We start from the raw sequence: 21,544 nt of genomic DNA, 5'->3' as shown, positions 1-21,544 counted from the left end.
TTCTAACATATGGATTGTTTGCAACTACAATCCACCTAATAGCAATATAAGTGGACATTTTCAAGGAGAATGTTCTGGGGAGATGGCTTTTAGTCAGGGAATACCATGAAACCAAACCAGAAATTCTAAGCTTAATCCACCAAAGAAGGAAAAACGTGTTTAAAATCTAAAAATTGTTGTAAAAAAAACTGCTGATAGCAGCATGGAAAAAACTTAAAAAAAAAAGAACAAAATATTTACATACTTAAAATTTATATATAATCAATGAATAAAATAATTTGATTCCTTAGATTTAGGAGGCACATTGTCCTTGAACATGCCCATACCATTGCCGGGAGTGGGATTGCAAACCACCCAAGTTCTATCCGCTCTGTTAAGAAATAAATAAATCAGTTTATTATATAAATATATAGAGAGAGAAAGAGAGGCAGATAAACTCACTTTCTGGGCACACCTGAACCCATCTCTTTGGAGGCCTTCCAGATCAGCTGCGTAAAATGTCCAGCAGTGGGAGCAAATTGTCCCTTGGCAAAGTCATAGCTTTGCATCTCCCGATACCACATTTCCACTGGTAAATCTCCGGACACATCCATTCCGCCGGAAAGGAAAATGTTTTCGCCATACCGGGGATTGGGTCGATGTGCCATTATGTTCTTATCCCGAAGGTGCTGGTAATTACAAAATAAATATATTTTATTATATTTCTAATTATATTTTCCAACCTACATTAGCCCATTCTTGGGCCAGTTTATTCAGCTCAGCATTAATGGTTAAGGCCGGACAGCCATGCATTGCCCTGTACTTATTGGTAGTATTGAAGACCTCCTTTAGGGAACAGTTCATTGTTGCCTCTGGTATCCCTGACCCCTTGGACCCGGAGTGCGCTCATGGGTCTGGGGGTACAGGGGCGCAGGAGATCTCTTGGCCATGTTTTCTCGGGGTTTGGCAAGCGCCCAGGTCCGAAAATCAAAATGTATTTATAGAAAATGACATAAGAGGCAGGGTTAACATTTTAACTTCTTAAAGTATTTTTAAAAAATAAACAAATAAGTGGGTGTGTGAAACCATTTACTAACCACTGATAACCCTTTCCAGCTCCCCCACATAATCTGGCCTAAACATCGGGATTAACATTGTGATTGATACCGCAAACACAGGATGATGCGGGTGATGGAGGCAAACACATCCATAGACACAGATTAGACAGACTGTCAAAAGGGGACTACCTCGGTGAGATCCTGCCTCACGCACATTCTCCTTGGATCTGACGAATGGATTAACCAACGTGACGTATGAGTGATGTATGAACGTCGGCTTCGGTTATTAATGAGCCAGCTATTCTTTCACATATCCAGCCATATGCTTCCATTACGTAAAGGATATACATATATAGGCAAATCAGGAAATCGGAGTGGCATTAATTGCCGATTGAGTCGATCTGAATAATGGGAGTTGGCTGACATGGTGGCTGCTTATCAAAACGCCCGCAGCTCTAACTACCGATGTGCAAATTTCGATGTTGAAACACTCCGAACATTAAATTATTTAAGCGTTAATGTCTGTGTGTGTGTGAGTGGGGGGGAGAAGGTGTGGAACACTGGGCAAGTGTGAATCCTTAATGAGTTGTGCAAATGCAAATCAATGGTCCGACTGATGCCGCTGCTCTCGGCAGAGATTAAGCCAGTATTCCGATATACTCGTACAGATATATCCGCAGGACAAGCTGATATGCTAAAATTATCCTGTTTGCCGGAAGGTGGATGAAGGGTTTGATATACTCTCATGTAGCACACATTAAATTATGGCCCAGCTCATAGATTTATTGGGGATTTATGTACGAAGTACTCTAGTTGATGAGACTAAGCTTAGTAGTTTTAACTTTAATAAGTACTAAAATGATAAAGAGATTAAAATGCATTTCTATTTATAGGTAATTTATTACCAAATTGTAATTATTACTATAATATTCTGAATATTCACCACCATTGGGCTTGGTTCTAGCTCCTTTTCCGTTACCATTTAAGTCCCAAATGGAAAAAACTTTAAGCCTGACAGGCTTAATTTCAGGTTTCCATGGCTTCTGCCTCAAAATGTGATCCACAGCGGCGTCATCCGAACAATGCACAATTCTGAATGGCGGTGCCAGCGGAGTGGAGATGAGTGTGTGGTTCAGTGGTTCAGTGGTTGGGTGGTTCCATGGGTGGTTGAACGGCTGAATTGTTTGGGTTGTAAACTGGCCGCAGTCAAAGCGTAAAACGCATAGCGCACACGTTACTTTGCTGTCGATTTAATTAATTTCGCAAATTTGGTTTCGTTTATTTATGCAGTTATGCTTGGCCAGTCCGGGCATACAGTGCGCGCCATACACAGAATAAATACACGCACACTTCCACTGTTCTGCATGCGGGCATTATACACTGTCCGCTATATAGGCTCTGGTATCTGGACAAACAGGTTTCGGATTTCCATCGCACCCAACTGGTTGCATATGACAGCCGCACTCACCCACAACCATCTGCCGCCGGATGCACTCGATTGCACATACGGATGCTGCCTTTAATTCCGATTCCCATTGATACGTCATTGGTCATGTTTTGGCATAAAGGAAGTATCATCATGCAAAAAATCATACAAAACCCAAGGCTTAAAGGTGCATAAAAAAAGAGGAGAGAAGCTTTGTAAATGCGTTGTCCGATTGAAAGTCAAATAAATCTCTTTATTTGCTGGCAATGATTGCAGGTTTTTTATATATATTTTATAGTATTTATCAATATATAACAGTTTTGTAACAATTATAATTATTTTGTGGAAGTTAAAACATTAATAAAACCATAAAAGGCGGAGTTAGGGGAGCATCCTAAAAGTATGCAATGTACAACATGAACCATATTTTTTCCGCTTTTGCCAACAGTTTAAAATTACAGCCACATTAACATTAAAAATAAATACACCTTTCAATATCTCATTCACTTTAAATCGCTCAACAAAGCCTGGCCGAGAGTTAATAAATAGCTTTTCCGTTTTTCCACTTTCCGCCCACCTGGAATTCAATTAGTCCGATGCCATTCCACTTACCTTTGACCCTCGGTAATGTCAATTAACGATAAACTGCAACTGCTGGAATAAGTCTGTGTATAAAAAACGAACAAACAAAGCTGATTCCATGGTCGGAGAGCTCCTTGATACCCGCGAAGGGCAGTCAAATGGAAATTTTCCACCTAAACGACATAAAATTTGCTACCAAATCGGTTTATGGCAAAGCGAAAAGTTTCTCTCAATTTTTCCACCACTTTCCCATTTTTTGGTTTGGTTTTTTTTCTCTCTCTACTGGCGGGGATTGCTATCGAGCGACTTAAAACTACAAAAACAACAAATTTTTTGGGTTCGCTTTTGTGAACCGCATTTCCATGGACGACTTTTTTCGGCGTAGAAAAATTTTTGGAAATTGCATTTGCATGTGTGCGATGGAAAAGTCTGGCTGGCAGTCATATTTTGCGCCTTCCGTCCATAAAAGCTAAAATGTTTGCGGCTCAAAGGCGAAAGGCGGCCAGAGAAGAGCTAGATGCGAAAGTGGATTACGAACGGTGGCCGACGTCGCCAAACTTCAGGACTCTGCTCCTGAGCTACCTTCTATTTTAAGCTACTAGTACACTGGGAATAAGAAAAGTTACTCTTTTGTTAAGAAAATCTTTTGATTTAACTTGTATTTTCACATTCATGCATAACTCTAAGCTTTCTTTCATAATTTTTGAAAAACTTACCTAAGAAACTATAATTCAGAGGCTAGAATGCACTTTTTATCATATTCACATGCAAATTTCTTGCAGTGTAATAAACCCCAATTGCACCACTTCTGATCCCCTGCAATCTGGCTGTCATACTGTCTCCATCCATTTTGGCCATTGCACAAAACAGAAGGTGAGTCCTGGGCTCCATGCACCTGTTTGCCAATTCCTGGGAGCCTGTTCGCAATGCCACCTCCTGCACAGAGGGAAGGGGTGGTTAAGTTCCTAGGATTGAATGTTAAAAGGGGGGAAAAGCATGTCTGAGTGCCCCTCTTTGTCTATTCAATTGAGCGGGTTACACTGCCATGGAGATCGCCTTTCCTCCGGCTAAATGGTCCTGTTCCCTTTTTCCTCCTTTTTTATTGGCTTTGGCGTTCTGATGCAATAAACTTGGCTGAAAGTTCTCGCGTCAATCGGTGGTGGGGATTTTTCCAACGCCGTCGGCGGGAAAAGTGAATGTGAAAAGTGCGTGTATGTGAGGGCAGCATGATGATTCTGCTGGAAACGAGATGAATGGCATTGGATTTGAAAACTATAAGCCGGAGCTTAGTTTAAGTATAAGCCAGAGCTTAGCTTGAAGTATATGGCTGGAAAGGGGAATATAAGATGGTCAAGATGGTAAAGTTAGTAAAAACACTAAAAAGTGCAGATACTTAAATTAAAAACAAAATTCATAAAAATATGAAAAGAGAATTTATATTTTTCCTCTCAAAACTACATTTTTTACCCCGAAAATCAAGCCATTTGAAAGGCCTTCATTGGCTGCAACGGCAGCTGCCAGTTTTTATTATGCTCATCAAATGGTTATAATTCAATTTTTCCAATCGAGGAAATCTCAGCACGATTCGCTGTTCGCGTACGTTAAATAAATGGCAAGGGTCATAAGCACCACGGGGACACGCCCCCAAAACGACCACCCCGCCCCATCAGAAATCCCAGCAATTTCCATGGGATGCCAGTTCCCGAAACGAGTGAAACAATCGTCCATTTTCAAGTTGGGCCATAAATCATTGTACCATTGCATTTGGTTGCATTGAAAGTTTCCATTTTCTCTTTGCCTTTTCCCTTTTCCCTTTTGCCGTTTTTCCATTTAGTTTTGTTCGACTGGCTGGAAAGTGGAAAGCAGAGAGAGTTGACAATGCCACATTAATCATACGCACATGCAGGCAGGCCAAAATGTTTCTTTAAAAGCCCAAGAAAATTTGCTGACGTTTATTAAAACAATAAACAAATCATGCTGTTGCATAGGCAACAAACTAAAGGAAAATAAAAATAAGATAAATGAAAATGGAAAATGGAAAATGGAAAATGCAATCCCCACCACACACATAAACATGTGGCTCACGTACAGGGCATAAATATTTTAATTCTAGCAAAATTTTTGCTGATAGTTTTATGGACTTGCCAACGAGACATGTGCCGAGCTTAAGGATCTAACCAAAAAAATGCATTTCTATTTTTATTTATTTTTTCTCAGCCGTTGACTGGCAAATAATTTATGTGCCTGCCTTGCATTTCAATTTATTTCACAATTTCCGCTCAGAATAACCAAGAATATACGAAAATTCAGTGAAAACCGATGAAAAGTTAAAATTATGATGGGAGCCAAAGGTCTTAAGTGAATAAATGAAAATCAAGTGGGTTTTCTGTTAAGCATTAGATACCTATCAAAGTGAATTTAGTAGGTAATTGAATCAAGGAAAAACCCGTTGAGATTACTGTATGGCAGCAGTCTTAGCAAAAAAGATGATTAGATTATTTTATTCATGTCAACAGGACTCGAGTCCTTTGTGCATTTCCCGCGCACACACTCGACAAGCTGACTTCCCCCAAACTAATTTGTCAAAAAATAAAGTTCACAAAGAAAGTTGTCAAAGAAAATGCAAGGACCCGGCGAAGCATAAAATTTAAACAAACATATGTAAATATTTGTTTACTCTGGCAAATAGTTGTATTTTCTTTTGCCATTGCCTCCCCTCGAGAGAGTGAAAGGAGAGAGCCCTGTACCTTGTCAGCTGGAGAGTTTCCCCCTTTACTTTTTACAACTTTGTCTGGGTGAAAAAAGAAGATGGAGGATCCGGGAAAAATTTCGATTACCCACTTCAACCCACGTACTCTCTCTCTGTGCAGCATTTCCTCCAGTTTCCACTGCTGTTTACCGAATCCCGTTGCACTTTCCCAAGTGCGCTCCATTGGGATGCAATTAAATACTCCGCTTGAGCGGACAAATAACAGTAGCTACGACTTTGAACCTTCTGAAGGTAACGTAAAAATGCCGAAACCAAAGGAGAACAATATTTGTATTGGCTCGCTTTGTGAGCTCCTCGGTTCTGTTTGTCATCTCGTGATTCTTCCATTGCACATGGCCACAGTTTGCCAGCGTTTAATTAAAAAGCCAAAGGTTGTGCCAGGCAGCCATCGAAATCTATACATATCCTTGGTTTTATAGTATTTTTTGGGTTATTTTATTCCGATCTGAATGGGGTTTGTAGTTTGTTATGCTTTTAAACTTTTAAAGTTTAAGTTTTACAACTCCAGGCTAAAGTTAGGGACAGGTTAAACTATACTGCATCATAAACTATTACAAGGCCAATTAAGGTGCAGCCATTAAGGTTTTTATTTTTCACATGTTCACAGCCTGGTAGGATTTGCATACGGATGGGTTGTCCTGGCCGGGATAGCAGCTGTTGATTCGCTGCGTTGACGTTTTTTAATTTATAATGCAATCTCTGACTGGTATCGACTCCTTTTGGGATTCAAGACATCCCCATAGGGGCCAAGCCTTTACAGCTCCATATGGCTTAACCCCTACGTGGACACCTTCCCTTCTCAGGATATGTGAGAGTGTGTTGTATAAGTACACTTAAAGAAATCTTAATAAATTTTAAATACATATATATTTGGTGGATAATTTGGGCAGCCTTTTCAATGACTTCCGTAGACTTAACTTAACTCACATTTCCCTCAGTGTAAGATTGCCTAAGCACGCATGTTGTGTCACCGTCTGTCGCGTTGTCTCCGACTCTCGGATTCCCTATTCCCCTACGTGTGTTTGCTCTCGTGAGATTTACAACGTGACAGCGCACAAGTACAAAAGTGGTAATGGAGAAGGGTATCCCTCCCTACAATACCATGGATACCAAGAGCTGGAGCAGACCCTTTAGGTTGACCCATGGGGCCTACACCTGGGGAACCAAAATGACTTCGACGACGACAGCGACACGTGCCAAGGACACTGATTTATATGTTTTCCATTTTTGTTTTATTAGCGGCCGCCTCGTATCTCTTCTTCGCTCCTCTCTGGGCAAAAACGTGCATGGAATTAATGAGGATTTTCCGCTATCTCATTCCACCAGCTGCAATCCCGAACACTACAAGTATCCTTACCCCTCCCCCCGAATACTTTAAAGCGGTCTGCTGCTGCTGAATGGGCAAATTAAAACGAGCATGAAATAATCATAAATTGCGCATTGGCGCATTAAAATTTCCATCGCTTAAAGTCAGGCTTCCATTTGCCAGACAGGCAGAGATTGTTGAGGGAGAGATTTTTGAGGGGAAACGGGGAAGGTAAGCCGGTGGGTCAGACGATTTCACCGACAGCTGTGGGCGTACCATCAAAGTGCCAAAGAGATGGAGAGGAAGAGAGGCTAAAAGGGTAATGGAAAGGTACAACGGAAGCTGGCAGCTATGGCGCCGGAAATGGCTGCGTATATCCTGGAATAGGAAGCCATCGCTGGCAATAGTTTTGCGGTGCTTTGGTCGCAGTTGCATTTCTATTTTACGATATGAATAGATCGCAGATTGCCGGGCAGTCGGGAAGAGGGCTATTATGAGGATGTGGCAGGCGGTTCTAGAAAACATTTTCACAGAGATTTTATATATCAGTTTTAATGTAATTAAAATTATTCATAAAAAACTATGATAAGATATAAATAATAACCAAAAACATATTAAAGAAAACCTTCAAATTTAGTTTTTAATAAATCTCCCCCATTATCCACGTTAATAAGAACTCTCCGGAAGCTAAATGAAAACCAGGTCTCTCTCTCTCCCCCATCATTTCTTTATCAGCCAGCCAACAGATTTCGTCCGCTGGCCAAACCCGTCGAACAAAGCCAGAAAACCGCGGCGAGATTTTCATTTCAATTTGCTGCCAAAAATGCCCACAGATTTTGCAAAGGGGCGGGTGCTGCTATGAAAAGCGGAAAATGGGTGAGCAAAGTCCATCCTCTGGATATGAAATCGGGAGCTCAGCAGACACGCAGTCGTTTGGTCGCTCGCTGGCCAATTTAGTTTTAACGTTGCAGCTGCTGCTTGTGTTATCATTCAATTGCGGCCTGCACTGAAATTTAGCATAGCAGGTAGCGAGATTAGTGTTGGCAGCTTTAATATACATAAATCCAGACGATAGTTGGGATATATATTAGCTAACTTTCTTAGGAAAAGTAAAGAAAACTTTAAACAACAAGCAAATGAGGTAAATCTTCAACCCTTAAAGATACAGAAAACATTCTTTAAACGCTAAACCTTTTCTTCAATAATCACTCAAACCTTTAAGAAGTTAAAAAGTTCGAGTAAAACTACTTTTCCAAGTGCATCAGATTAGTGTCCATAACTATGAGTAATGACCATTCCGGCTGCAGTAACTCCCATCTGCAGGCCATGTCAAGGGCTTTAGCCAGATTCTGGTCGAGTTTAATTGGGCAAGTGCAATGCTCAGTTGGAGGAGGCCACTTCACTTGCCAGCTGAACGGCAGCCTTCGATGGGATGCCAGGCCAAATTAGCTTCACCAAACGCCGGCTAAAATTCACAGTTGGCCTGGGCCAACTCCCACAGATCCCGTTCTCACCTCGACCCCCAAAAGGCGTTAGTTGCTGACAAGGACAACAGCCCGTTGGGCATTTTGACCCAGAGTCAAGTGGCTGACTATCTGATTGCATTCTATGCGAATTTTGGCCCGGAAAAGCGTTTAAAACATCGAAACTGCGTTCGAGGAGGAAAACGTGTTTGGAATTTAAGCTACACTGGGGAGAAAAATCATTGGAAATGAAATACATTTCCATGATATTATTTGAGCTTCTATTCTACAGGATTTTAATGATGATTTTTAAAAATATTGCTTAAAATTAAAAAATGTTAAAGAGGAAAAAAAGGATTTTTAAACTAATTTTAAGGTAGGAAGACCCATTAGTTGTTTTTTTCAGTGTCCCTGGATTAAAATAGCTTTCTAATCCCAATGAGAATTTCCTCTACTTGCATACCAAATTGGTTTAATTCAATAAAATTTTCAAACTAACTTGTTTCTGCGGCCACATTGGTTATGAGTCAGCGTTCCAAATTGCTTTTGTTCATAGCCTGCAGCACCATGGCCACGGGCCATTTTCAACTATGCTGTTCAAAAGTCTGGAAAGTAATTGCATTAAAAAAAAAAGAATTATTAAAAAAAAATAAACTACGGTTGGCTAAAAGAACTAACTACATCAGGCGGGTAAAAAGGGGGTTTACAAACTCGATAGCATTTTAGCTGAATAAACAAATTTCTTCGGCGAACGAGCAAGAGCCAAGCAAATATGAAATTCCATTAATTTGATGGATGCTTCGGGCGCCAAGAAGTGGAGGAAATCTGTGATAGAATTTCGAGTACAACGCCATGCAGCCCACGTTGCGTATGATTAATGCAATTTTCTGTTGCCGACAGGCAAGTCGATGTCAGTGAGAAAACACAATGCATTTATTAATGAAGAACAAATCATTCCAAAGGGCCAACTAATCTCAAAATCGCTTTGTTGCTGGTTGAGTTTACAATGTTGTAAATTAATAAATTAGAAGGGCTGGCTGGTATCAGAATATTAAAGTAGCTTTTGAAAATGACAAATGAGAAGACATTTTCTCACTGGTAATAATTGGAAAAGTACATAAGCAAAGATACAGATAAAATATTGAATTCTAAAACTTTGTAACCAAACCAATTGCTCTATCTCTAGTTATTATTTTTTCTAATCGAAACTTAATTTTTGTCAAGAAAATAATAATTAAGTTATTTCGTTTCATTAGTTTTATGTAACATCCCAAAAGAAAAGGCTATATAATCGGAGTATTTCATGTAGTGAAAACAAACTGAACTAAGCACAGTAAGAAGAAAGTCAGAATGGTTTTCAATATTGGGCATTATCTGCTCTTGGCAATAGCTTTGCTAAGTATTCCTGGGGCTCCTGGACTTTCTGGAGTTGAACGTATAACTCATGGAAGGAATATAGACATTACTCAAGTTCCTTGGCAGGTGTCCCTGCACTATTTGGGCAAGTTGGATTGCGGGGGATCCATCTACAGTGAAACTATTATCATAACTGCTGCACACTGTGTTGAAAACAGACGGATAGGGGACATCGAAGTTCGAGCTGGATCCTCTAACCATAGAAGCGGAGGTGTTTTGGTGAAAGTCGAAAACATACGTTATCACGAAAAGTACAATAATCAGGGACGCAGTGATGTTGCTGTTATTAAACTGCGGACTCCACTAACTTTCTCCAATACCATCCAACCAATTGCTTTGGCTGAGCAGGATCCGGCCGAAGGGTCACTGGGATTAGCCACAGGCTGGGGCTTAACGCCTTTTTATAATCCAGATGATCTTCGGGGAGTCAAACTGACCATCAGATCGTGGGAATGGTGCAAAATAAAATACCCATACTTTCTGCTCGACGATGACATTTGTGCTGGAAGCGCTTTAGGAGGCCCATGCAATGGAGATTCCGGTGGACCCTTGGTCGTTGATGGAAAGCTAGTGGGGATCACCTCACGTGCTGGAAATTTTTTATGTTTGTCCTCTGGACTTTTCGCCAGCGTAGCTCGATATCGTTCGTGGATCCTGAATGCCATTAAATCGGTTTGAAATTTCTGATATTGCAGTTATATTTGTTAGCAGTTGCACTTTGCTGTGCTGTACTCCGAATTAAAAAGAAAATTTGCAACTAAATTTTTATCAATTTGTACATTTCGTTTTTAAAATATTGAAATAAAGGATCAGACAAATAAAATTATATTATATTATATTATTATATTATATCATTGAATTATTAAATTTATTTACCATTTCAAAAATGTAACAATTTACTTGTTCCCTTTCCCTTTCTTTGATAATTATACCCGCTACTCGTAGAGTAAAAGGGTATACTAGATTCGTTGAAAAGTATGTAACAGGTAGAAGGAAGCGTTTTCAACCCTATAAAGTATATATACTATTGATCAGTATCAATAGCGAAGTCGATTAAGCTACATCCGTCCGTCTGTCCGTATGAACGCTGAGGTCTCAGGAAATATAAGAAATACTGAGTTCTGTTTAAGCAGGCAGATTCTTGAGGTCCTGACGCAGGGCAAGCTACTCAACATGGTTTCTCCAACAATAGGTGGCGCTTTGGGAATTTCCTCTAGCAAAATGAATATTTTAAATTTGTGTAATACAGTAACGGGTATCTTATAGTCGCGGCACTCGACTATATCGTTTCCTCATGTTTTGGATTAAGATACTGATTTTTGTTGCCCAAACTTGTGGCTCCAAAGCACTATGTGGAATTTTTCGAAAGTATGCAAATTTCCGAGTTTTCAATCGTACCATGTTAAGAAAGAATCAAAATGCTATGTTACATACCTAAAATGTTAATTTAACAGTTTACTGTTAAAATACAAGCTGTTAAAGTCAGCTGTTGCAAGCGAACACCACGTGCCGTTAAAAAGGTTAATTTTGTGGTGCAACTTCAAATTGGCATATCTCTTAGAAAAAATCATTAAATAATCTAATTCAAATTGAATATTGATACTTAAAGTTAATACTTTTTTTATACTAATACGTTGTGTGTTTCGTTCGTATTTTTCTAACAATTTGTATATTTGGCAAGTGGTGTCCCCTTGTCACTTTTGGAAAAAAAGTTGTACTTTGCAAAGGTTTTTAAAAAGTTTCAATTGTATCAACAAATACTTGTAAATTTTTCAAATCAGAATTCAGAATATATAAGCTCATTGTGCGTTTTTTTTTTGAGATTTTTTCATTTTAAAAATATTAATATTGGGCACAAAAACGGCTCAAATTCCACATAGTGCTAGACTAGAACCAATCCTTATTTTTAATATTTTTCTCAGAAAAAATACTTACAATGAAAAAGTAACCGATATTTTTGTAATATAATCTCTTACTTTAGTAATGCTAGTAACTACTAAGAGAAATCTGCACTTTGTAATTTTTTAAAATTAACAAAAAGCAGATAACTTTAGGAGTTTTCATTGTAAGATGTTTACTTTTTAATATATTGAAAATCATTTTAAAGCCGAAAACCGATACATTTTAAAAACGCATTTCAAAGGCATTTAAGCTTTCTAATTAAAATCAAAGACATTTATAATTATTCGTATACAAATTGTGAGTTGCTTAGCCAGAAGTTCTGAGTGCCTAAGGAGAGTAACCAAACAAAATATTAATTTGTAGGCTCATTTAATGCCATGACTACTACTTCTTGTGTTTGGTGAACTTAACATGAATGAAAAATGAGTAAAACCATTTAAAGTTAAAGCAATTTAGATTATTATATTAACTAACATTTGTATAAACTAAAGTTGCGTGTAAAAATAAACTGTGACTTAAACTAAAGGAAAAATGCTTAATATCTTATAATCATTATCTGAAATTCTATTTAAAGGATTTCAATTTAAACCTTAATTGAAAACCTTATTGGAAAGCTAATTTTAAAACTTTAATTAACATTCTTAAGTATTTTCTTAAGTCGGAATGCGAATACCTAAGGAAACCCAATGCATATAAAAGATTGGATCCCAGACCTGTTAACCACTCATCACTCCAACTCCAGTTCAAAATGTTAGTCCAGTGGATTCTCTTGATCTGCAGCGCTGCTTTGATCTCCTCCAAGGGGCTTCCCGAGCGCATCGTGGGAGGACAATCGGTGTCCATTCTATCGGTTCCCTGGCAGGCTTCGCTGCAAATGTATGGAGATCATCACTGCGGTGCCGTCATCTATAGTGAGAAAATCGTTTTAACGGCTGCCCACTGTACAGAACGTAAGCCACCTTATATGTTCTCCGTGAGAGTGGGATCTTCGAACTCCGGTTTCGGTGGTCAAGTGGTGAAGGTATCACAAATCCTTGAACATGAAGCCTTTGGCAAGACTTTTGCAGAGTCCAATGACATAGCTGTGATCCAACTTCAAAGGAATCTCATCATGGGCTTCGGCGTCAGATCCATCCCATTGGCCGATAGTTCCCCACAACCTAGATCTTTGGCCTTTGTTTCTGGATGGGGATCAATCGAATCTTATGGAAAAGGTTCCACCACTCTCCTAGGAACCACGGTGGCTATAGTGGATCGAGATTCCTGCATGTCTTCCTACAGAGGAGGAATCAGCAAAGACATGATTTGTGCATCTGCCCCAGGCAAGGATTCCTGCGGCGGTGACTCTGGTGGTCCTTTAGTATCCGATGGAAAACTGGTTGGCATTGTTTCCTTCGGGCGGGGATGTGCTCATTCAGAATATCCCGGAGTTTACGCTAATGTGGCCGAACTAAAGCCCTGGATCGTTAAAACTATTCAACGTTTGTAAAATCGTTAAAGATATCGCATGCCATGGTAATATGAAAACTTTAAATAATGTGGCTTACTTATTTTTAAAAATCTATGGAAATTTCTAATAAATATTTTACAACAATTTACAACAATGTAAAAAAAATTTTGTGTTTTTGTAACATTTTTGACTTGATTTTTATACGAAATTTATGCAATTTTCACTTAATCAACCGCTATTGCCTAATGCATTTTTTGATGGACTTAATTTCGAGGAAATTATCAATTTTTGTGAGTAATAAACAAGCTTGGATACTGGAAAAGCCCATGGGCTGTGTTCCTCACAAGGAACTTTGTGGCTATATTAATGTAAACGGTTGTCTTTAAATTGAAAGTAAGTGTTTAATATGATATTTAGGTCTGACGTTGGCATTGGTATATATAATATAATAACATATATTATGGGGGGTGTTGCTTAGACCCTCGTTCATTTGGTCGCTGTTGATGATCGGTTTCTTTTTGTGACTTAATGCACAAAATGAGTTCCTTTGAGCTTGCTCCCGGTGACTTGCATTTTCTTCCTCTTATATTTTTTGTGACGAGCAAGAAAGCTACGCCTATCGCCTGCACAACTATCGCCATCCCCTTCACTCTCACCTACTAAACAACTTAAGGGACCATGTACAGTTATAGAAGATAAGGGTTTTTAATATTGTGGCGGCTAGTGGAGATCACCTCACGTGGTAGAGAGTTTTTATGTTTGTCCTCTGGACTTTTCGCCAGCGTAGCTCAATAGCTCAATATCGTTCGTGGATATTGAGATGCCATTAAATCGGTTTGAAATTTCTGCTATTGCGAAAAACTGCAATAACTAATAATAATAAACTTCGTTTGATCTTGAATAACATTCATTTTTTTCAATATCTATTGAAATACCAAAGATGTTTCAAATCGGAACATTATTTCACTATTCATGAAGAAATATAGGTTATAAGGCCTCACATGGGCAGTGACATCACTATCAGTTACTCATCATGCTTTCTCTGACAATAGGTGGCGCTTTGTGAATTTCCACTAGCAAAATAAATATTTTAAAGTTGTGTGTCGAGGCACTCGACTTCTTGATTTCATTTTAGGCAAAGAACAGAAAAATTATTGAAATGTCGCTGCAGAGGTGTAAGAACTTTCTTAAGTAAGCTTTTCTTTCGGAAATAAACTATAATGGCTTTCCATTTGACAAATACAAAATAAATAAATAAATACCTTTTATATTTTAAATTTTTTAAGCAAACTTTCCAATCTTTCTTTAGAGTTACATAGTATACCTACAATACATAATCATAGAGGAAGCAACCATTTTTTTTGGTTTAAGGTACTGATTTTTGTTGCGCAAACTTGTGGTTCCAAAGGTATAAACTAACCTTTAATGTTAATATTTTTCTTAGATAAAATACTTACAATGAAAATGCAACCGATATTTTTGTTATATAATCTCACACCTTAGTAACACTTATAAATATTAAATATATTATTACTATTAAGAGAAATCTGCCCTTTGTAATTTTTTAAAATTAACAAGAGCAGATAACTTTAGGAGTTTTCATTGTGAGATTTTTACTTTAACTTTAATATATTGAAAATCATTTTAAAACCGAAAATCGATACATTTTAAAAACGCATTTGAAATGCATTTAAGCTTTCTAATAAAAATCAAAGATATTTATAATTATTCGTATACAAACTGTGAGTTGCTTAGGCAGAAGTTCTGAGTGCCTAAGGAGAGTAACCAAAAAATATATTCATTTGTAAGCTTATTTTAAATATGAATGCCATGACTACTATATCTTTGTGTTTGGCGAACTTAAAATTAATGAAAAATGAGTAAAGCCCTTAAAAGTTAAAGCAATTTAGATAATTATATTAACTAACATTTGTATAAAATAAAGTTTCCTCTAAAAATAAACTATGACTTAAACTAAAGGAAAAACGCTTAATATCTTATAATCATTATCTGAAATTCTATTTAAAGGATTTCAATTTAAACCTTAATTGAAAACCTTATTGGAAAGCTAATTTTAAAACTTTAATTAACATTCTTAAGTATTTTCTTAAGTCGGAATGCGAATACCTAAGGAAACCCAATGCATATAAAAGATTGGATCCCAGACCTGTTAACCACTCATCACTCCAACTCCAGTTCAAAATGTTAGTCCAGTGGATTCTCTTGATCTGCAGCGCTGCTTTGATCTCCTCCAAGGGGCTTCCCGAGCGCATCGTGGGAGGACAATCGGTGTCCATTCTATCGGTTCCCTGGCAGGCTTCGCTGCAAATGTATGGAAGTCATCACTGCGGTGCCGTCATCTATAGTGAGAAAATCGTTTTAACGGCTGCCCACTGTACAGAACGTAAGCCACCTTATATGTTCTCCGTGAGAGGGATCTTCGAACTCCGGTTTTCGTGGTCAAGTGGTGAAGGTATCACAAATCCTTGAACATGAGGCCTTTGGCAAGACTTTTTGCAGAGTCCAATGACATAGCTGTGATCCAACTTCAAAGGAATCTCATCATGGGCTTCGGCGTCAGATCCATCCCATTGGCCGATAGTTCCCCACAACCTAGATCTTTGGCCTTTGTTTCTGGATGGGGATCAATCGAATCTTATGGAAAAGGTTCCACCACTCTCCTAGGAACCACGGTGGCTATAGTGGATCGAGATTCCTGCATGTCTTCCTACAGAGGAGGAATCAGCAAAGACATGATTTGTGCATCTGCCCCAGGCAAGGATTCCTGCGGCGGTGACTCTGGTGGTCCTTTAGTATCCGATGGAAAACTGGTTGGCATTGTTTCCTTCGGGCGGGGATGTGCTCATTCAGAATATCCCGGAGTTTACGCTAATGTGGCTGAACTAAACCCTTGGATCATTAAAACTGTACAACGTTTGTAAAATCGTTAAAGAGTACACGTTTTTATAAAAATTATTTGAGAAAAATGATAGTATGAAATATTTAATTATTAACATATGATTTTATTCAAACAAATTTATTGCAATTTTTAATAAATATTTTAACACGGCAAGAGTGTAAAACAATTTTTTTCATTGGTAACTGGTAACTACTTAAGGGACCATGTACAGCTAAATATAGTTAAAAATATCTGTTCGTACTTGTACTAGCATAACATGAGAATCAGTGCTGCTAACTTTTGACCGGAGAAAAAAGTTGTTTTGGCAGGAAGTGTGGAGAAAAAAAGCTAAAAAAATATTTTAAAAGTCTACAAAAAACATAGCGCAATTGGCAATGACCACAAAAAAAAAAGGTCGTCAGAATGAAAATCTTACAATGATGACGAAAAACAGAAAAAAAAGGTCGCTTCCCCACCTCCACAAAAAAATCCAAATGAATTTAAAAAAAAAAAAAGAATTTCCGCTTCCCGCAATTCATGAATTTTTCCCGCGGTTAGCCTTCAAAAAAATTTTGACGGGGAAAAGCCAAATTGGCAGCAGTGAGGAGAATGTACCGAACTAAGAAACAACTAGAAACGAGACATTCAACTAGGAACAAGACATTCAACTAGTAACGAAAGGCACACAATGGCCGTTACATTCAAATTATCTTCCTTTCTTTCATCTTCTTTTTACAATCGAACGACCTTAAGCATTTATTTATAATATTTAATAAAACGATACTCATTAAAGACCATCTTAGTTTGCTTTATATACACATTCTGGTAAATATTAATTTTTTGTACATTTCTTAAACAGTATTAATAGCATATAAAATCCATTTGTCGAAGTAAGGAACACTGGTGTAAATAGAAATACTGGTGCAATTTTCATTCTGGCCTAAGACGACACCCCCAAGTTGTTTGTTAACAGCCAATGGACCACCAGAATCGCCATAACCACCGCTGTGTCCATTGTAGCCTGTAAAAATGACATCTAATGATTGACTACAAAAATATAGCCGCTGAATAGGAAGTAGTACTCCTTTTACTTTTACCATACTTCTTTTTCATATCCTTATAATCCAACATTTCTCCCCAGCCAGATGGGAATGAAATAGTTCCAATAGCAGGAGATGTCACGGCCAAAGGTATAGCCTGAATTTTATCGGAAAACTGAAGTGGCTTACTCAATCGCATGACGGCAATGTCACTCAGATTCCTTGCAAAATTAAACCCTCATGGGTTTTAATGGCTGCCACCCCGAATAGAATTCCTCCGGAGAGGACCAATGTGGATCCTGCGCGAATATGATAATCTTTGGTGATAATCTTTTGGTGGTAATCTTTAATGATGACATCCTTGCTGTAAATGGATTCTTAACAATAATTTCGTTTCCTTACTTCTATAGACACTTGTCAAGGAGCGTCTTCGATTCTAATAGAATTCCCACCGAAAATGTGTTCTTCGGAGTAGTACCCCACTCCTGCAGACAGAAAGTTGAATGCCAAGCAGGAAGCACTTGAAGAACATCTTGACCAGCTTGGTCAAGTCCTTGGATCACAATGAGTTCTCTATGGCTAGAGCAACTGTTTTATAGGCTCGCATGGCATTCGTATTTGTGATATTATCTAAAAAAAACAATGAAAATGCAAGTATTTTTGACTTTCTTAAAGATAAGAAAATTGAAAATGTCAAAAAAGCCGCGGGTAAAAAAATAATGATGGATCTTTTTACACAACTCTTTAAGCTTTAAAGAAATACAAAGTAAAAAAGCAATATAATACATTGTTGTTGACTAGAAAAACTCAATTTTAACGCTCGTGAAAACATAACTTTCAGGGTTTATTGAAAATTATATGATTAGCGAGTTCCTTTCTTAATAGATTTTGACTTTTTCTATTTTCTTATCTTTGATAAATATTCTTGTAGAAATTAACAGATAAAAAGAAAAATTGACATTTGTGGTCTATAAAACCCTTCTTCTCACCGTGGAGAACTCATTGTGGTTAAAGAATTTGTCCAAGCTGATCAAGATGTTCATCAAGTGCTTCTTCCTTCTACAGGCAATCAACTTCCTGTCTGCAGAACGAGTATTCCAGCCGAAAGAACGCATTTCCGGTGGAAACTCTATTAGAATCGAACAGGCACCTTGGCAGGTGTTGTTACTCATACAAAAGCAACGAATTTGTGGTGGTTCCATTTATAGCAAAGATATTATCGTTACGGCTGCCCACTGTCTTTTTAAAATAGGCGGAGGACGACTTGAGCCCAAAGATTTTTTTATTCGCGCAGGATCCACATTTATTGACTTTGGAGGAGATCTAATCGAAGTGGCCGCCTTTAAATCTCACGAAGAATTCAATTTTATAACGAAACGAAGCGACATCGGCATCATACGACTGAGTAAACCACTTCAGTTTTCCAAGAAAGTTTGGCCAATCCCTTTGGCCGACATGAACCCTCCTATTGGAACTTTTGCATTTTCCACTGGCTGGGGAGCAACTTTAGCTATTAGCCATACTCAGCAGACACATCCTAGAGATCTTCAAGGCATAGTCGTCCCTATTCATAAGTGCATAGGACTTTATGATGATTATATTTGCGCCGGAAGTTTTAACAAATCCGCTTGCTTTGGCGATTCTGGTGGTCCATTGGTTGTGGACCAACAACTAGTCGGTGTTGTCTCTATAGTCTACGGTACTTGCACTGCCACTTCTTCTTACATCAGTGTGCCTTTCTTCAAAAAATGGATTTTAAATGCCATTAATTCTATTTGAAAAATGTACAAATATATATATAACAAATAAATATTCACCAGAGCATTTGTATAAAACAAATCCAAAAAGCTTTATTAACTTAATATTTTAAAAACTGTTTTTAAAGGCTTTCAAAAGTTTAGGTCATAAACAAGGATAACTGGAGCCTAGTACAAGTGCCTGACAGCGTAGGTTTGGTTTTTCGACCGGCCAAGCCCATTATAACGCCCATAAAATATGGCACATACTTGTTTATAAACCAACAATTTCAAATCGGGACAGAATTTTACAGATCGTTGACAGAGTCACTAATTTCCAGCAAATTATTTTACCATTTTGTTACATTGTTCACCCAATGGCTAGGCTTAGCAAATCGCTTTCTTTTACAGAAAATTTCTGATGATGAAAACCATATTATAATCATCTTTAACCTTCCACTTCTTGGGATAGGGATGTTAGCATTCAGAGTGCTCCAAAATGTTTTACTTCTATGGATCGTAAGTCAATAATCTAAGGGATTAAAGGTTAATAATATCCAGCTAATTTTAGAAAATGAAATGTGATGGGAATAACGTTTTTACAGTTATATTTTGGAAATCAAATTAATAATATTTGTATAATATAATTTAATATTTGTGGTAAAGTATAATTTGCTTAGCTGCCTCGAGTACTTTGCACACAACTTCGAGGCAGCTATCTTAAAAATGCAGCTATCTTAATTTTAATTTTTGAACAAAAAAAAGTTTACGTATAGCTCAAATAAAGTACATCTAAAATAGTCTGTTATTTTTTTTGCCATACTGCCTAGAAATTATTATTATTATTATTAGCTAACTTACATGATTTTCATAGAAAGCCATAAAAAATTCTGCCGATATGAGGCGCTTAAGTGCAGAAGGCTGCTAAGTTGGGTGCACCAAACGTAATTATTTTTATACTAAAGTGACCATGATGCAGAAAAATGAAAATATCAGGCAGCTTTCTTGACGATGCAGCTAAGTATCGAGGCAGCTAAGCAAATTATAATGTAGTATTATTGGTAAGCCCAAATAAACCTTTTAAAGAACGGAGATTCTTCCTTTACATTGAGAAACTAAAATCAGTAAGAACGGGAATTTTTTTTATTAACAAAAGTTTACTTATTGGTTATAGTGCAACAGTTTATATAGAAGTAAAAGGTAATTTAACAAAATATTTCCAATCTTTAACGTAGTTCTGTAAATATTCTAAAAATAAGAAATTTACAGTTACTTTCTTAAAAGTTTAATTGCTTTTTATTTTAAGGTTTTCCAACGATTTATGTTATATTTTGTTTAGATACGAATTATCTTGCCTTAGCCTTCCAGTAATTAGTTTTCCTTTGTTGGTTAAAAAAATCCATTAACATTTTTGAATTACAAAGCAAGCATAAATAGAATTCCATTTACAACCAAGTTTTAACTATAAAAAAAGCTGCTCACCTGCGAAAAAAACATTCTTTATCATAGCTCCAGTTAAAATGTGTGTTCAGTGGATTCTTCTTATCTTCAGCGTGTCTCTGACTTCCTGTCATTCTCTTCCGGAACGAATTGTGGGAGGTAGCTCGATATCAATTCGATCAGTGCCTTGGCAGGCATCCTTGCAAAAGTACGGCAAGCATTGGTGCGGTGCCGTCATCTACAGTTCAGATATCATCATAACGGCTGCTCATTGTGTTAAAGGCGTCTCTGCCGGTGCCTTTTCCGTGAGAGTGGGCTCAACGTACACCCGATACGGTGGACAGGTGGTGAAGGTATCAAAGATCCTGGGGCACGAGAGTTTTGACAAGAGTTTGGCCAACGATATAGCCGTGATTCGTCTTCAGTCTAAACTCAGTTTGGGCACTGCCGTCGGGTCCATTCCTTTGGCCGAAAGTTCCCCTGCAACTGGATCTTCTGCATCGGTTTCTGGATGGGGATCTATTGGTTATCAACGGCCAATGTCCAAAGCCTTACACGGTGTCTCAGTCGATATTGTTGATCGCAATAAGTGTCAGAGATCGTACAGCGGATTTATCACCAAGGAAATGATCTGTGCCGCCGCTCCCGGAAAAGATTCCTGCTCTGGGGATTCTGGCGGTCCTCTTGTCTCTAATGGTGAACTTGTTGGCATCGTATCCTTTGGAATGGACTGCGCTCATCCCAAATATCCAGGAGTCTATGCTAATGTGGCGGAGCTTAAGCCCTGGATTTTAAAGGCTATTCAAAGAATTTAAAGAAGAAACATGAAAGTTTAAATAAAAGATTTAATAAATGAATGTCTAAAGATCTAATCAATAACATACGAGGTGTGTTCAAAAAGTAAGGTGACTCTTCAAATTTCGCGAATTTCAAATTTTTCGATTATCGAAACCTTTTAGAAGTTATACGAGGTGTGTTCAAAAAGTAAGGTGACTTTTCAAATTTCAAATTTTTCAAATTTTTCGATTATCTTCAGTTTTGGGAACAAGAAAAAGTCACATGGGGCCAAATCCGGTG

The 21,544-nt window shown here is 37.9% G+C and overlaps 5 protein-coding genes across 5 annotated transcripts; 4 read left to right on the top strand and 1 right to left on the bottom strand.

Annotated features, from left to right (window-relative positions):
- Nucleotides 1–437: 437 nt before the first annotated feature.
- On the bottom strand, nt 438–929 carry LOC121530232 (Golgi-associated plant pathogenesis-related protein 1-like). The gene is given in 4 exon segments (XM_041818962.1): nt 438–668; nt 727–831; nt 833–859; nt 861–929. Coding segments are annotated over 4 exon segments (432 nt in total).
- A 9,005-nt stretch (nt 930–9,934) lies between these two features.
- On the top strand, nt 9,935–10,678 carry LOC121530228 (trypsin beta-like). Its single transcript, XM_041818958.1, has one exon. The coding sequence runs from the start codon at nt 9,935–9,937 to the stop codon at nt 10,676–10,678; it is 744 nt and encodes a 247-aa protein (XP_041674892.1).
- A 1,972-nt stretch (nt 10,679–12,650) lies between these two features.
- LOC121530229 (trypsin delta-like) lies at nt 12,651–13,391 on the top strand. The gene has a single exon (XM_041818959.1). It carries the CDS (start codon nt 12,651–12,653, stop codon nt 13,389–13,391), a length of 741 nt encoding a protein of 246 aa, XP_041674893.1.
- Nucleotides 13,392–15,554: 2,163 nt separating this feature from the next.
- On the top strand, nt 15,555–16,294 carry LOC121530231 (trypsin delta-like). The gene is made up of 2 exons (XM_041818961.1): nt 15,555–15,756; nt 15,873–16,294. The coding sequence occupies exons 1-2, from the start codon at nt 15,555–15,557 to the stop codon at nt 16,292–16,294; spliced, it is 624 nt and encodes a 207-aa protein (XP_041674895.1).
- A 4,253-nt stretch (nt 16,295–20,547) lies between these two features.
- Nucleotides 20,548–21,282, top strand: LOC121530230 (trypsin beta-like). The gene has a single exon (XM_041818960.1). It carries the CDS (start codon nt 20,548–20,550, stop codon nt 21,280–21,282), a length of 735 nt encoding a protein of 244 aa, XP_041674894.1.
- Nucleotides 21,283–21,544: the final 262 nt, after the last annotated feature.

This window comes from Drosophila eugracilis, unplaced genomic scaffold (genome assembly GCF_018153835.1).
Source record: "Drosophila eugracilis isolate 14026-0451.02 unplaced genomic scaffold, ASM1815383v1 contig_418, whole genome shotgun sequence".
NCBI lineage: Eukaryota > Metazoa > Arthropoda > Insecta > Diptera > Drosophilidae > Drosophila > Drosophila eugracilis.
The sequence above is the reverse complement of the archived record's forward strand: the minus strand, read 5'-3'. Positions and strand labels throughout refer to the sequence as shown.

Excerpts from the sequence above, each read along its gene's own strand:
- LOC121530229 (XM_041818959.1), top strand. The coding sequence starts at position 12,651 with ATGTTAGTCCAGTGGATTCTCTTGATCTGCAGCGCTGCTTTGATCTCC.
- LOC121530228 (XM_041818958.1), top strand. The coding sequence starts at position 9,935 with ATGGTTTTCAATATTGGGCATTATCTGCTCTTGGCAATAGCTTTGCTA.
- LOC121530230 (XM_041818960.1), top strand. The coding sequence starts at position 20,548 with ATGTGTGTTCAGTGGATTCTTCTTATCTTCAGCGTGTCTCTGACTTCC.
- LOC121530231 (XM_041818961.1), top strand. The coding sequence starts at position 15,555 with ATGTTAGTCCAGTGGATTCTCTTGATCTGCAGCGCTGCTTTGATCTCC. Across the intron at positions 15,757-15,872 it reads GGCTGCCCACTGTACAGAAC|AGTCCAATGACATAGCTGTG; the intron begins GTAAGCCACCTT and ends GACTTTTTGCAG.